Source organism: Petaurus breviceps, unplaced genomic scaffold (genome assembly GCF_028583685.1).
Source record: "Petaurus breviceps papuanus isolate PSGF00001 unplaced genomic scaffold, PetGlider_PUasm1.0 103, whole genome shotgun sequence".
Classification (NCBI taxonomy): domain Eukaryota; kingdom Metazoa; phylum Chordata; class Mammalia; order Diprotodontia; family Petauridae; genus Petaurus; species Petaurus breviceps.
The window spans coordinates 5,649,485-5,666,140 of NW_027185588.1; the positions used below are offsets into that span (position 1 = coordinate 5,649,485).

Below are 16,656 nucleotides of genomic sequence, written 5' to 3' on the forward strand. Positions count from 1 at the left end.
AGCCCGGCTTTCCTGGACCTCCTTGTCTATTGTCACCGACTCAGAGGAAGTGGCTTCCTCTGTCCTTGTCTGTTTTCCCCAGTGAAACTCATCTGGGGCTCTGTTTCTCCAGTTCACACTGAGCAGTGAGGTTTGGAGTTTTAAGAGGAGATGCTGGCATTTTGTGTTGAGAGCAGGCAGGGGCTTCAGTAGGAGAGGGAGGTCACCTCTGGGATTGGGGCTGCCTGGATTTGGGGCCCGTAGGCTTTCCCTGCTGCCTCCCCTAAGCTGCAGGGCTAATTGGGGAGGCTGTCTGAGGCACAGACTGACCACACTGTAATCTGAGCCTCGGATCACAGGAGATGGGACAGTAGAACCCGCAGCCCCCCTTTTCCCCTCCTGCTGTCATGTGGACAAGGAGCTTGCTGGGTAGCAGAAAAGGTGACCTTTCTCCTGCCTGGAGTAGAGGGCCTCAGCCTAGACCTATCTTACCTTTGGACAGGCCAGGTTTTGAAGCCTTCCTTCCATTGGAAAAAGCTAAGGTGACCTAGTCTCTTGCTCCCATGCCCCTCTGGGAACTGGAAGGAGAGCAGCTTGGGATAAAAGCAAGCCCTAGTTTCCACAGTAGCCAAATGGCGAGTCTGTCCCTGCTCCCAGTGTCGGGGGAGAAGGTTAAGTAACAAAAATAGCCTCCAAGGTCTTAATGAAATTTGGCTGACCTCAGTGAGCTCTAAAGGAAGACGAGGCTGTCCAAGGCTCGAGGCAGCCTTCAAGGTGAAAAATCTGGGGAGGATAGCCCTGGCACACTCCTTTCCCACAGGCCCACAGACTGCCACCAGGGCATCTCCCACAAGAGCCATGATAGCACAGGACAAAGGGACCTCTGCTGGGTCCCTGGCTCTGGGTGCAAGGTTCAAGGGTACTCTCAGTGCAAGCTGACCTGCTGTCAGCTGTGGGCTTGGTGGTGCTGACTGCAGAGGTAGATGGTGGGGCCCTTTGCTCACCAAGAAGGTGGAGTGGAAAAAGACACCAAGTAGAATTCAACTCCTCTGAGCCCTGCCCCCCCCCCCCACACACACACGTTCTTGAGCCTGGTCTGGCCTGTATTGTCTCATTCTGTAGGCTAGACAGAAGAGGCCAAGGCTGGGCCTGGGTAAAAAATGTGGATTATTTGAACCCAGAGGAGTAAAAATCTAGTCCAGAGGTTCTTACCCTGGTGTTTGTGCACTTAAAGAAAAAAGTAATTTCATAACAATTTCAATATAATCAGTTTCCTTTTCCAATCCTATGTATTTTATGTATTTGAAAACATTATGAGGGGTCCATAAGCCTCCCCAGGCTGCCAGGAGACAGATGAGGTTAAACACCCTTCAATCCAACTCCCCTCTTTTATAAGGGAAGTAGAACAAGAGACTGGAAGGAATTTGCCCCAGATAATAGATAGTAAGGTAGAGATGGAGGGAGGGAGGGAGGCCCTTGGGCCAAATGCCTCTGAACAAGCAGGTTGCTAGGGCCATTCCCTCCAACCCAGTGGGAAGTCATTGGTCCCACCCAAGACAGAGAAAGGAATGACTATTTATAGAATCTGGGGTTTGGAGTGAGAAGGGACTTTACAGGGCACCTACTCCCAGGGTTGCCAAACACACACGGCCCACAGCATGCAGGATTAAAGTGTAATGGGGAAATACTGAACAAAACAGATTCTAAGAGAAATGCATAAATCTGGTTTTCCAAGTCGATATGTAGCTCACAGGGACCCTCACGCCAGTTCTGTTTGGAGCTTGCCACCCGTGATCTAACCCAAGCCCCTTTGGAGGCTGACAGATCAGAGGTGACAAGGTCACGAGTAGGCCTTGGGTCTGACTCCAAATAACAGCTCTTCCCTTACGCCATGATATAGAAGAGAGGTAGGTGGTTGCAGGCATTTGGCCCTAGATGTTTCTTCTTGGGGGGAAGAGGGGTTGGCATCGTGCCCCCCCCCACGCCAAGGATTGGAGGAACCAGACAGAGGCATAGGGTGCCAATGCACTCATGTTTATTGCACAGGATGGGGTGGGAGTGGGGCAGGGGTCTCCCGCTGGGGCCCCGTCAGGTTAGTTGGAGACAAGACTCGAGAGTTGCCACCTTTTTGTTCCGTTATCAGTTATACATTCAACAGAATGGCAGCAGCTGGATGGGTGAGGGAGTGGAAGGTGATGCCTATCTGGGGAGGGGGAGAGCCTCAGTTAGGGAGACAGGCTGCATGATTGGGGTGTACGGCTGAGTGATCTGATAAAAACTCAGTGTAGGGTGAGGACCCCCCCATGCCTCCTGCCCTCTCTCCAGGCCAGGGGTCATTCTCCCCACTTCTGGAAAACAGACACAGAGGTATTGGCTACTTGTGTAGGCGGGTCCTGGTGCCTTCACTCATCTGTGTCAGAAGACCTCTAGGGGAATTCTCCAGGCTGACCCCACCCCTTACCATGGCCCTGAGGGAAGGCAAGGGTCTCTTTGGCTGGGAGCCAGCTGGCTGCTGCTGCTGCTTTTTCACTCCCCACTACTGAGACTAATGGGAGTCAGGGGAGCCCATTTTGCAAATGAAGAAAAAAGGGGGGGCAGGCTTAGCCAATACTCCCCAGAGCCAGGTTTCCTAACCCCAGTGCTGCTAGCCCAACCTCGAGCTTTACCCCTAAGCCACCTTCTCCTACCCATGGGGCTCAGTCCCCTGAGCCATTCTATCTCCCCATGTCCCCCTGAGCTCCAGTATGGCCAGGCTGTGGACTCTGAATTCAGAACATGCAGACGAACACACGCACACACACACACACGTACACACGCACAAACAACACATCCACACACATACCAGGACAAATGGTGCTTGTGCGTGTCCAAATACACACACCAGGACAGACAGCATGGACCACACGCTGCCCAGAGGACCATGGTGCCCTAGGCAGGAGGATTTCCACAACCTTAGTCTCAGGGTCACCAGGCAAAGGCAGGGGCAGTGGGAAGGCAGGGCAGCAGCTCAGTTGGGCTGGACACTACGCTTAACAAAGAAAAAAACCCAAAAAACAGGGACGCAGACAGGAAAAGACACACCAGGGCAAGGGGCCCTCTGCAAAGCTGCCTGACCTCGAAGTCCCTGGAACAGTGGGACAACCCTGGTCTTGTTTGGGGTTTCTAGGAAGAGATCCGAGGGACTAGTAGCCAGTGGACCACCACCCCTTGAGGATCCCCAAGCACCTACCCTAGGAGAGGCAGGGTAGCGTTCTTCCCCCATTGTACAGATGGGGAAACTGAGGCACAGAGGTGACATAAGCCCCCCTAACCTTGATGCTGAGGGTGGCTCAGAGGAGAAAGGAAGGAAAGCAAGGGGGTAAGTCCCTAACATCCTGGGAAGCAGGGATGAGAGTAGAGAATTGGTAGGAGGCCCCTTTTCCATTTTTTAAAATTATTTTTTATATTTATCTTTAGGGGAACAGGAAACCCATCAGACTAGGTCTTCTAGGCAACATAGTACGATGGGAAGAACCCTAGTCTTGGACTCAGTTCAAGTTAGGGCTTTGCCATTCCTCACGGGATGACCTTGTACACACCCCTTCCTTTCTGTGAATCTCAGTTTCCCCATCTAAAAACATGGGGTGCTAGCCAGTCTCTTAGGCCCTTCCCACTCTGACATCCTATGTTCTACTTTCTACATTTTATTCTATATCCTATATTTGTCTAGGAGAGGCAAAGCAAGGCCTCGGTCCCATGGTGCCTGGGAAAGGACAGAGGGACATGGGATGCAGAGATGAGCCTTCTCTCTGATCAACCAAGAGTGAGAGAGAAGTGGGGAGGGGTTACATGAAGAAATTAGCCATCGTCTACCTTGCCTGAGCTCAGGCCCCCTCACTCACACAGACACACACAGACGGACACACACGGATGTCTATGCTAAAGGTCTATGGCTTCTATGATGCAGAGAAGAGAGCAAAGGCTCTCTTGAATGTCAGCAGGAATGAGACAGGGCTTTGGTCTTGGATGACAGGACTGAGCCAGGGCTGAGCCGGGCTGAGCAGGGGGAGGGCCCAGATCCTGGCCCCCCCGAGGTTCCCCTCCGGGTCACCTCAGTCCTGGGGAGGTGAGGGAGAGAGGAGGCAGTGGATACCTCTGCCCCAACCTGGCCCGGCTAGTAGCCCCATCCTAGGCCCAAGCAAGGGTCACAAGTTGGAAGACAGCCTTGATCTGGCTGAGTCCACTTCGTGAGCGCTGGCAGCAGAATCCTTTCTGGCGGCCCCCGAGTCCTGGGCTGGGGCTGGGCCTGGGCCTGCATACACTGAGCCACTGGACAGCTGGTGTGGCAGGGCAAGGCGGGTTGGGCCAGGTCCCAGGCGAGGAGTGGAGCTGCTGGCTTCCCGGGAGGTGCTGGGTGGGGGACCGGGGGTGGGACCTGAGGGCTGGGGCAGGGAAGGCTGGGAGGCGGACAGAGGCCTGGACTCGTGGCTCAGGCAGGTTGTGTGCAGGGCTTGTGTGCTCTTGTGGGCAGCGGGCCTCTGGGGTGAGCCTGGGGCTCGGGCTGGGCCTAGCGAGAGCTGGGAACCTGACTCGCCCTTGGCCCCATATGGGAAGGTCCGGCTAGCCCGTGGGCTCTGTGAGGGGGGGCTGGCCGTGGCCGGGGGAGGAGGGGGCTGAGGCGGTGGAGGGGCTTGGAAGAGAATGGGCGAGACTGAGAAGGGACTGGGGACGGCCTGGGCGTACATCATCCGGGGGGAGCTTAGCGCCAGGGGGCCCACCAGAGGGCTGGCCATCTGTGGGCAGAAGCTCATGGCGACCGCCTGCTGCAGAGTGGCGATGGCCGAGGTGACCTGGGGCTGGGCTGCGGGGTAAAGCCCAGGGTGCTGGCCTAGCTCGGCCTGCTGAACCATCTCCCGGTCATACTTCACAATCTCCTGGATAATCTCATTCTCCTGGTTGTTGAAGACACCCGAGTGCAGGTCATGTTGGACCTTGTGCAAAAGGATTGAGTTCTTCTTGCCTGGGAGGGGAGGAGAGAAAGGCTGGGGGTGAGGATAGGAGGCCTCTGGAGGACTGCCCCAGCTCCTCCCAGGACAGGGCAATCTCACTCCACAAAGTACCCAGGAGGCAGGAGATTCAGGGAACAGGAGACCCAGGTTCAAATGTGACACATGTTATGGGTCCCTGGGAGAATCCTTTTGCCTTTTAGGGACTAATCTCTCTTCTGTAAGACGAGACTGAAGTATATGATCTCTAAGGCAGCCCCCCCAGCTCTGACATCCTATGTTCTAAGGGCCCTCCCAGCTCTGACACTGTGTTCTAAGAGCTCACTCCCAGCCCTGACATCCTGGGTTCTAGGGGCCCTCCCAGCTCTGACATCCTGGGTTCTAAGGGCCCTCCTGGCTCTGACATCCTGTGTTCCAAGGGCCCTCCCAGGTCAGACATTCTGTGTTCTAAGGGCCCTCCCAACTCTGCCATTTTGTGTCCTAAGGAACTTCCCAGCTCTATATCCTGTGTTCTAAGATCCCTCCCAGATCTGAAATCCCACGTTCCCAGGACTCTTCCATCCAGCTTTGACATTCTATGTGGTAAGACTTCTTCCATTATAGACATTTTTTAGTGGCTCTCCTGGCTCTGACATCTCATGACCCTTCTGTACCCTCACTCAAGCTCCATACCCTCTGACCCCCTTATTCTTCCCTTCCCAGACCTCTCTCCCTCAGCTCTCTACTAACCAATCCGGTCGAGTCGGTCAATGGCCACGGTCTCAAAAGCCCGTCTCATCATAGGATACTCCTCCAGCACTTCATTAAAGTTGTCTACACTCAAGGAGTAAAGGCGGCAGTAGGTGTCAGCCCGGACACTGGCTGTTCGCCGGCCCCGGGTCAGCAGGCAGATCTCTGCAGGGGCCCCAAGAAACTGTCAGTGTGGGCCTTCCCATCCCATCCCATGCCCCCTTGAGCCCAGGTCACTCCCAGCTGGGCTTCAGAACTAATGATGGAGGAGGTTGGGGGAAATGAGACTGATGGTACCCCAACAGTACCCTGTGGGGGAGCCACCCAAAGGTCCCCAGAAAGCCCAAGACTACTTCCACTTCTGAAGGTCTCTGGAGATGGGCCTCAGGAGCCCTGTTGGATGGGAAAGCGAGGAGGAGAAGCCAGGGCTGGGGCAGGGACTGCGATGGAGGCCGAAATCCCCAACCCCAAGCTGATCCCTGATGACCTCATGCTTCTGGGCCAAGAGACAGGGGGAGCACCCAGTGGTAACAGTATGCTATGAGGTGCTCTGGAGACCCAGGCCTCCGAACCTCTTGTCAGTCATTAGGCTTGGGATCTCAGGCCTGGTGGGACATTAGGGCCACTCTCTTCTCTGCAGTGTTTCTGGACGCCAGTTCCTGCTCCCTCAAGTTTTCTGGAAAATTCTGGGACAACTATTTTTTTAGAGGGGAAGGTGCATTGGCCCAGGCAGGGAAACAGGTGAACTTTTCAGGCCTGAGATGTATTAAAAGAATTCCAGATCCCTTCTTCTCCCTTTTATCTATGCTTTATCCTCTGTATTCCCACTCCCCCATTAGAAGGTAAGGTCCTTTGGAACTGAGCAGAGTGACCTGTACACAGTAGGTGCTTAACAAATGTTGGCAGAATAATAATAACTCACATTTACAGAGAATGCTTTGAAGTGCTGTCCTTGCAACAACCCTGTGGGGTACGGAATAAAATTATGACTTCCCAATTTAGAGATGATTAAACAGGCCAAATGACCTTGGCTCACACAGCTAGCTAGTAATATGAGGTAGGATTTCAAACCCACACTTCTTGACTCCAAGCCCAGTATGCTGACTTCTATGCTATGCTTTTGAATAATAATAATTATAGCTAGCACTTTAAGGTTTACCAAACATTTTACAAGTATCTTCATATAGGAGGTAGGTGTTATAATCCCCATTTTCAGATGGGGAAACCAAGGATGATAGCAGTTAAGTGACTTGCCCAGGGTCACATAGCTAGTAAGTGTCTGAGGCTGGGGATTTGAACTCAGGTCTTCCTGACCCCAGGCCCAGTGCTCCATCCACTGTGTCTTCTAGTCTCTGAACTGAAGTTGGATGAATGAATGAACCCTTAAGTTAAAGGGCGGAAGGGGAGAAAAATGATCCTTTTGTCTAGAGAGCCCAAAGCTGGGGGTGGTCTGAGTAGACGGAGAGTTTCTCTGTCCAAGGGTGACATGATGTCACTCTCAGTCCTTCATTTTAATATAGCTCATCTCCTATTGTGTTAACCAATCAGAGTTGATTGCCACCCTTCAGGAACACCTGCTCTTTGAAGGGTATATGAACTGTGAGTCAGCCCCCATGATTGTCTTTGGTCTAAGAGCCAAATGACCACCCTCTGAAAAATTATTAAATTACCCAGAAACTATGTCTCTTGAACCTTTTTAATCATCACAAACTTTTGGGCTCAAGGTCAAAGAAATCTGTCTCAAATGGAACAGCAGTGAAAGCTTACTGTCAGTGGATATGCTCAAACAGAGGCTGAAGGCCACCACATTGGGGGTGTTAAATAAGGGGAACCATGCTCCCCAGAATAAATGCTTCCTCAGATCTCTTTTATTTCTCAAATTCTGTATGCTACAGACAGGCAGCTTGTTTCTTAACAGAAGAAAGACCTTTCTAAGGATCAGAGCTGTACCACCATGGGATAGACAGCCTCAGGAGAGTAAATCTCTTGTTCCTGGAGGCACCCAAACAGACAGACCTCTGTATGGGGCGGTGTTCTGAGGTCCCACCCAGCCCCAGGTACTGGCGAACCACTTTCCTGCTGGGGGTGGCCATGCCCAAGGAGAACAGCGTGGGGGGGGGAGGGACTATCCCCAGACTCCTCCAGGGACACTCACCCCCAAAATAGGAGCCATCCGAGAGTTTCATCTCCTTGTTGCCCTTGGTGAGGACGCTGACCACGCCGTGCTGAATGAAGTACATTTTCTTGCCAATGGTACCCTCACGAATGATGTAGTCCCCTGGCTGAAAAACCTCAAATTTGAGCTTGGTCAGCATAGCTGTGACAAAGTTGGGGTCTGCATTGGCAAAGAGAGGCATGGAGGCCACCAGCTTCCGGCAGTTGAAGTTCACGATCTCCTGTGAGCATAAAGACAGAAGAACAAGATTGTCAGAGAGGGCAGGGGGTGTATGGCTTTGGGGGGCAGGAGTCAAGGCTAGCCAGGCAGCATGACGGGGGCGGGGTGGACAGGGGCTGGAGGCATTAAATGTAATTCAAGGAGAACGTATTCAAGGCCTACTAAGTGCCAGGCATAGACAGCGAAGGCCCCTGCCCTCATAATGCTTATAGTTTACTGAGGAAGAAAGGGAACCTGACAATAGACATACATAGATAAGTTAATACAAAATGTAGGGGGAGTTTCACTAGGATAAGGAATCCTGGTTGAGGAAAGTCCCTCCAGCAAGGCTGGTCAGTACCTTCTCTGTACCTAACAGTCTAACAGCGCTTCTTCTCAGTGCACTCTGGGGGCCCTGGGCGGGCTCACGAGAGCCTCTCAGGGGGTCTACAAGGTCAAAATGATTGTCATAATACTACCAAGACCTTTTAATTTCTAATATGGTAAATATCGACAGCTATAACCCATGTAAACAAAAATTCTTGGGAACTTAAAGGGTCCTAAATACTTTTTAAGAGTGTTAAGGAGTCCTGGGACCAAAAAGTTTGGGAACCATTGTTTCAGAGAGTTGCCGGACACTGAGAGGTTGTGTCTTACCTAGGGTGACACAATCAATATGTGTCAAAGGCTGGAATCGGACCCAGGGCTCCCTGGTTCCCTGTCTAGTTCTCCACCCACTATGCTATGCTGTCTCTGCCTCTGCCTGCCTCTCTCTCTCTGTTTCTCTTTCTATTTCTGTCTCCGTCTCTCTTGTCTCTGTCTCTTACTCTCTGTGTCTCTCTGTTTCTTCCTCTTTCTCTCTCTCTCTCTCTCTCTCTCTCTCTCTCTCTCTCTCTCTCTCTTACATATACACATATATTCAAGTAAATACAAAGGTGTTTTTTTGGGGGGAAGGCACTCTTTCAACTGGGGGGACTCAGGAAAGGCATCCTGTAGGAGAGGGCCCTACACAGAACCCTGATGGAGGCTGCAGAGAGCAGGGAGAGCCTTCCTGGACCCGGGAGATAACCTGGTCAAAGGCAAAGAAAGGGAATGAGGAAGAAGTCAGAAGGGGAAGGCAGAATGGATGAGAAGTGGAAGGGGGGGTAGCAAGAAAAGGGATAAGAGTCAGTCCAGACAATCAGGGTTTGAGGCCCTGGTGGCAAAACAAACAGGACACATAACTTCCGATTCAGGAAGACGAGTTCGAATCCTTACTAGCCCTGTGACCCAGGCAAGCCATGTCACCCGTCTGCCTCACTTTCCTCAACTGCAACATAGGCTATAATGACAGCACTTACCTCCCAGGCTGGAGGCAAGGATCACCTGGGATAAACCTGGAAAGTCCTTAGCACAGTGTGTGACACGTAGCAGGTGGTCTATAAGGGTGAGCTATGATAGTGCTGTTATTGTTATTATGAGCTCTGCTGTGTGACCTCATTCAAGTGACTTTACTTCTCAGCCTCTGTTTCCTAATCTTTAAAATGGGAAAGAATGGGGGTGGGTAGGTGGCACAGAGTCAGGAAGACCTGAGTTCAAATCCGGCCTCAGACATTTAACACTTACTAGCTGTGTGACCTTGGGCAAGTCACTTAACCCCAACTGCCCTGCCTTCCCCCCTCCAAAACAACAACAACAAAAGCAAATAAATAAGTAAATCAAATGGGAAAGAATGCCCCTTGTCTGGCTTCTCTCCCAGTGGGGTCACAGCAGGACACTTCTCTGGGCTCTGGAGTCAGAGGACCTGGGTTTAAATCATCTGATGCTTCCTATCAGTGTGACCTCACTTCCCTCAATTTCCTCATTTGTAAAATGAGGAAGGTCGGCTAGATGGCCTTGAAGGCCTCTACTCCTAGATAAAGGATGCTATGATTCCTCGAAGTCACAGGGGAGAAGACATTTGGGACCTGGAAAGCGTGGGAGAGACGTAGCTTCTCTGGGTGGGGAGGGTGGGAGATGATGGAGACCAGGGGCTAGGCATCCCCTTCCTCCCCCCAGCCCTCATCCACCTGTGGCGGCTGCCTCCGAATCCTCAGAGCCTCACCTCTCGCAGGGGCCCATTCAGCTCGCCCAGGATACTGTCCTCATCAAACATCTTGCCTTGGTACCGATGCTCGTAGTAGTCATGAATCTTCTGCCGGAAGTCAGCAGGCAGCTTGTGGAAAGACATGTACTGCTCCACCTGCTTATACTGTGGGTCGGAGACAGAAGGAGAGTGGTCAGGGCCTGCTGACCCCTGGCCAGCCCCACCCCCACCCCCCGGTGCCGATGCTGCCCAAGCCGGGCCCCAGCATGCCTCCCATCCTGCATCAGCACCATCCCCTAACAGCTAAGGGGGCCTTCAGGCTGTCTCACTGGATTCTGCCAACGACCCTGTGAGGCAGGTGCTTATTAGGGCCATTGTACAGATGAGGAAACCCAAGCTAAGGGGCTAGGTAACTTGTTGAGGATCACACAGCTAGTAAGCATGCGGAGCACGACTTGAACCCAAGCCTTCCTGACTCTGTGTCCAGTTCTCAGCTGCCCCGGGGGGCACTGGTCTGAACCCAAATTCGCAGTTCTCCCTTTCATGCCTCTCATGTGTCAGCCCAAGTAATAGCTGGAAAGAGCGAGAAGAGGAGCAGGAAGAATGACAACCCCAAGGGCAGTCAGGTCGTGGAAAGTCCACTGGGCTCGGAATCATTGTGCCTGGGTTTAAATCTCAGGTCTCCCATTAGCTGTGTGACCTTGGGCAAGGGACCCAACCTCCCCTTAGCTGTAAAGTGTGTATGGGGTGGGGAGGGAATGACCAGATGGACCCTCTCTCAAGTCTCTATTACTCCTTGTTGTGAAGGAGGCCTTCTCATGGGATATTTCCAGGAATCTCCTTCCTGAAAAAGCGCAGGAAAAACCAAGAATCTAAGTCGGGACTAGGCCCACAGGGGGCCAGGAACCCGCTTAAGAAGTTTCTGAATAAGAGCTCAAGCCAGGACATTACCGGAAACTGCCAAGACGAGCATCTATGTTGGCCGCCTGGAGGTGACAGGCAGTGCCAGGAGTCAGGGGGATGCCCAAGCATTTCCTGCTCCCTGCCCCCCATGCCCAGTGCTGGTCCCAGCTGCAGCCTCCCTGAGGTCACCAAGAACCCGTGATGACTGACCGGGTGGTGCCACCCCCTCATTGTTTGGGTGCGATGGACCCAAGCTTCTGTTTGGGAGGTACCAGTGTGGGCATGATGCCCAAACATGAGCTGGGAGGTATGATTAGGGAAGGCATGAAGGCAAAGAGGTTCAGGCTGGAGCTCACCCCGGCTGGCACCCCTGGGCACTGCTAGGAGGGAGCTCTTGCCTCGAGCCCCAGCATGAGGACCAGCTGAGACATTCCTCATCCCTTGTCCCCACCCCACCCCTGAAATACTGGTCCCAAGTGAGCATCCTATATCGGCGTGCCTGACCCCTGACTGAGAGTGTGGATGACGAACTGCAATCTCTCCCCGTTGCTGGGAACAGAGCAGGGAGCCTGTTGTAGGGAGAAGGTGGTGGGAGTAGGACTGCCTGGAACATCAGACCATTCTCTTGACCAACATTCAACGATTTCATGACCAGAGAACGGGCTCATGGAGTCAGGAACCTGTCCTTGCCACTTACGAGCTCTGTGACCTCGGAAAAACTGGCTTGACCTTTCTGTGCCTCAGTGTCCTCATCACTAAAATGGTGACAGCACCTTTATACCTGCTTCACAGAGTTGTCATGAAGCCCACATAGGAGAATCTAGATAAAGCGCTGGGTAGACTCTAAAGGGCTCTGGAAACATCACTGGGGAATGGGGGTGGGCGCTGTCCATGGTGCCAAACCCCAGGAATCTGACCTGCCCCAGATCATTTCTGAGAAGGTGGCTTCTGACAGGGTCAGACTGTGACTCCCTGAGGGCAGGGGCCCCGCCTCTACTATCCTTCCCACTCCTACCCCCCCCCCCACTCACCCAGACCCACCTTCTCCTGATACTGGCGCCGAGAGGAGTCCAGGGACTGGATGAGGGCCGTGGCATGGCCAATGAACATGGCGTAGCAGGTGGCCCCCACGATCATGCTCAGCATGGTCAGCCAGATGTCCGTCATGCTCTCGGGGGCCTGGCGCCCATAACCAATGCAGAGCATGTGGCTCATGGCCTTGAACAGGGCGAAGGAGTAGAGCTCACTCCAGGAGTGGTTCTAAAGCAGGAGCAGGGGGAGAGCCTGTCACAGGGAGGCCGCCACATGGGCTCTCCTCCTGCCAGGCCCCACGGCCATCCACCCTCAACCCCCCTTCTCGACGCTCTGTCTTCCAGTCCACGTATTCCATCTCAGTCACAGAACAATCACCACACAGCTCTGTCCCTTATCGACTGACTCCAAGCAAGACCATTCCCTTCTCTAGGCCTCAGTTTCCCCATCTGTCAAATGAGGAGGTTGATTCAATTCTCTAAGGTCCTTCCCAGTTCTGACCTTATGCATTCTATGATACTTATCATTTCTGACATTCTGTGTTCTAGGAGACCTCACAGCTCTGACATTCTGTGTTCTAAGGGTCCTCCAGCTCTGATATTGTGTTCTAAGGGCTCTCCCGGTTCTGACATTCTCTGCTCTAAAGTTCCCCTTGGTTCTGATATTCTCGATTCTAAGGGACCTCCCAGCTCTGAATTCTATGTCCTAAGGTTCTTTTCAGCTCTGACATTCCCTGTTCTATAAAACAGAGAGAGGAAAAACCACAAAGCTGGAGAAACAGCTGGAGGCAGGGACGGAGGCTGGAAGCTGAAGGAGGGCCAGTTAGAGAAAAGAGGACATGGTGAGTGGCTGGAGGAAGAGACACTGGGAGGGGGTCAAGGACGAGGCTGCCAGAGGCGGATCGGCCCCTCCCCAGTCCCCGCAGCTGTGTTCCTGAGGAGCTTTTCCCCCAGTGTCCTCATTTGCCCTTCTCCAGGGATGGGGGTGGGGGGAGGCCATTCAGGAAAACTGTCCCCTGTGTGTAGGGCTCGAGAACAATGGCTGCAGCTGGCGCCTGGTTCCCAGATCCTTCTCGGACACTCTTTCCTTTGCTCCCTTCCTCTGCATTCCTGGCCAGGCTGCCTACCCCCACTCCTCCCAGCTCAGAGCCTTTATGTGGGCCCCATTCCAGGCCCCAGGCCCTGCCCCCACAAAACCCTGGGCTGAGTTAGTGAAGCTGGAGGACTGGGTGGTGTCAGGGACTGGAGGTCTGCAGGGCCAGGCCCAGGAACCAAGAGGAGGTTTGGAGGCGTCTTTTTGGGTGGGAGAGGAGCAGAGCAGAGGAGCCTTGGGACATCCAGCTCAGGAACTGAGGAATGGGGAGCTTTTGCGTTTTTGATTTTTTTGTTTCTTTTGCTTTGTTGGAAGGGTCCGGATCAGGGGTCAGGAGGTGTGGGGGAGGACTCACCACCATGCCATTGATGGAGACCCAGCAGTTCTTGGGGAAGTCCTGTAGCATGGGCACCAGGAACTGGAGGCAGCCGTCCCAGTGGCACAGAAGCAACATCATGCTGATGAGGTTGAAAATGCGCATGACGGCGCTGGCCAGGTCATAGGTCATGTGGAAGATCTGGGGGCAAGTGTTCAAGGGAACCAGTGAAGGAGAAAGAAGGGATGCCCTACCTTTACCCCCCTCCCCTTCATCCTATTGTTTTCTAGGGTGCGGTCTAGACAGAGCAAGTGTCATTCAACGTCCATTTTCCAGATGGGAGAATTGAGAGCACTTCCCCAGGCCATACATGGAACCAGTGAAGCTAGAACCTAACCAAGACTCCTGGGTCTATCAGACTGGGACTTAGCATACTAAAGTGCCAGACCAGAAAGGGGAAGGACAGGCCATCCATAGACTCCCTCCCCCCCACCCATTCAGGCCTACCCTTCTGCGTGTATGCAGAGAGAAAGACTCAGAAATACATATAGACATGCAGAGACAGAGAGAGAGACAGAGACAGAGACAGAGACAGAGAGAGAGAGAGAGAGAGAGAGAGAGAGAGAGAGAGAGACAGAAAGAGACAAAGACAAAGAGAGACAGAGAGACATAGGGAGAGAAACAGCACCCAGAAAAAGACCTAAAGTCAGAAGTCAGAGAGAAACACCCACAGGGACAGAGATCCCTAGCAGAGACATAGAGACCAACACAGACACCCAGAGGTGGCCACAGGAGATACAAATGCCCAGACAGGAGGAGCAACCCCCTTCTATTCATTCTCCCATCCAGGCCAGCCCCCTGTGTCTCTCCAAACACACATACAGACTATTTACAGCCTGGTCACACCCCCTGGCTAGACACCCAACACCTACACACACACAGAGGAACAGCCCTACCTCAGACACACCAGGCTATTTAGAGCCATGACATACCCCCCAGTCCCCGCTAGACACCCCCCCTCCTCTGCCCTTTTCTATTCATCCAGAGACACACACACAGAGCTCTGTAGTGGGGTTGGAAGGGAAGAGCCAAAGTCAGGCTTGAGGGGTCAGATCCTCAGGTGGGCTCAGTCTCCCAACAGAGAGGGCTCCCATTTTTGCAGACCCAGCTCCAATGCTATCTCCTTTGGGAAGTTTCCCTGGCCTTCCCCCACCCCCTCCCCCACTGACCTAGGATTGGATCAGCCCTCAGATTCCCCACAGCCTCTGCTCACAGTTGGACTACTGCTGGTTCAGTGGAATGAATCCTGAATTTAGTCAGGAGACCTGAATTCAAATCCTGTCTTTAATTTCACCAAATGATTCCTCATTTGTAAAATGCTTATGCTAGCTGCTTCTCGGGGTGGTTGCGGGTCAAGCCCTTTACTAAAGGCTAAAGGATTTACAATCCTGGTCTGGCCTGGAGAAACAGGAGCTGCTGTTATTATTAATATCTATTAAACCATAAAATGGCATCGAAATGGGAGCAATGACTTGTGATCATAATTATTTGTGGGATGTAGTTTATGTCCCCTGCTAGACTGTGTAGGGATAAGAGCTTATCTATCCTTGTGAATGGCTCGCCTCAGCTCAGCTCAGCCCAGCACACAGTAAGGTCTTAACAAATGTTTGGGAGAGAGAGAGTGGAGAGTGGGGAGAGATACAAAAGAATGGGGGGAGGGGAAAGGGGACCGAATAAGAAAGAAGGGGAGAAAGGGAAGGAAGGAAGCAAAGGAAGAAAGGGATGGAGAAAAGGAAAGAGGAAAGAAGAGAGAGGGGAACAGGAGAAAGAAAAGAAGGAAAAAGGGGATGAAAGAAGAAAGCCATGGAAAGAGAGAGAGAGAGATGGAGGAAGGGAGAGAGGAGTAGAGAGAGATGGGAACAGAAGTAAGAAACAAAGAAGAGGGAGGAAAGAAGGAAAATAGAGAGGAATGGAGGAATGAAAGAGTAAAGGAAAAGAAGGAAAGAAAGAAGGTAGGGAGGGAAGAAATAAGAAGGCTAGAGGAGGGAAGAAGCAGCAAAAATAAGAGGGCATATGAAAGAGAAGAAGAGAGGAAGGGAGGATGAGAAGGAAGGAATAAGAAAGAAAGTCTACCAAGGGCCACAGAAAAGAGACAAGAAGGAAGGAAGGGAAGGAGGGAGAGGGAAGGCAATAAGAAGGAAGGAATGTTTTCACTCTGTTTTCTTCCTCTCTTGTCCAGGGACCTGGGAGCAGCTTCAGCTCCCCAATAAGCTGAGATGCCAAACCCCTTTAACCAAGCTATGGGCCTCACCTCTTCCCACTGGTGGATGTAGCGGATGAGGCGGGAGAGGCGCAGCAGGCGAAGGAGACTGAGGATCTTTGTAAATCGGACAATGCGTAAGGCGCGGGCAGTCTTGTAGACCTCTGAGTCGATGCCCTTCTCCACAATGAGGAAAATGTAATCCACAGGGATGGAGGACACAAAGTCCACCACGAACCATGTGCGCAGATATTTCTTCTTGATCTTCTCGGGGTCTAGAATGATCTCGGTGTTGTCCTCTATGACAATGCCAGTGCGGAAGTTCAGAACCAGGTCCATGAGGAAGAAGGTATCTGAGACCACATTGAACACTATCCATGGTGCTGTGGTCTCATCCTTGAAGAAGGTGATGCCCACAGGAATGATGATGAGGTTCCCCACCATGAATAGCAGCATAGTGAAGTCCCAGTAGAACCTGTGGCCAGGGAAAGGGGCAGCTGGTCATAGCATTCAAGGCTCCAACTCCATTTCCAACCCTGTCTACCCCTTGTCTCTGAGAAGAAGCTCCCTCCACTCCCACTCAAACTCATAAAATATGACAGCTAGAAGGGCAGTGAGAGACAACCCTTATGGGGAAACTGAGGCACAGAAAGGGAAAGGAGATTGCCCAAAGTCCCAAAATAAATAAATGGAAGAGCTAGGAACAGAACCCGGATATCCCAACTGCTGGTCTAGGTACTTCACTTTCTCCTTACAATTAGAACTGGTCAAAAGAGGAATGGAGACAGAGAGGAAGAGGTAGACAGAGAGGGAGAGGGAGGAAGAGAAAGAGAGAGAGAAGGAGAGAGAGAGGGAGAGAGAGAGGAGAGAGAATGGGGGAGAGAGAAGGAGAGAGAGAGAGAGAGAGAGAGAGAGAGAGAG

The 16,656-nt window shown here is 52.5% G+C and overlaps 1 protein-coding gene across 1 annotated transcript in view; it reads right to left on the reverse strand.

Moving 5' to 3' along the window:
- Positions 1 to 3,660: 3,660 nt before the first annotated feature.
- HCN2 (hyperpolarization activated cyclic nucleotide gated potassium and sodium channel 2) overlaps positions 3,661 to 16,656 on the reverse strand; it is a 21,799-nt gene continuing 8,803 nt past the window's right edge. The window contains exons 2-8 of the mRNA XM_069102091.1: positions 15,787 to 16,210; positions 13,515 to 13,676; positions 12,077 to 12,295; positions 10,151 to 10,297; positions 7,849 to 8,089; positions 5,694 to 5,858; positions 3,661 to 4,978 (exon numbers count right to left, since the gene is read on the reverse strand). Of these exons, the coding sequence (XP_068958192.1) occupies positions 4,164 to 4,978; positions 5,694 to 5,858; positions 7,849 to 8,089; positions 10,151 to 10,297; positions 12,077 to 12,295; positions 13,515 to 13,676; positions 15,787 to 16,210 (2,173 nt within the window). The 3' untranslated portion in view covers positions 3,661 to 4,163. The remainder of the gene's footprint in view (positions 4,979 to 5,693; positions 5,859 to 7,848; positions 8,090 to 10,150; positions 10,298 to 12,076; positions 12,296 to 13,514; positions 13,677 to 15,786; positions 16,211 to 16,656) is intronic.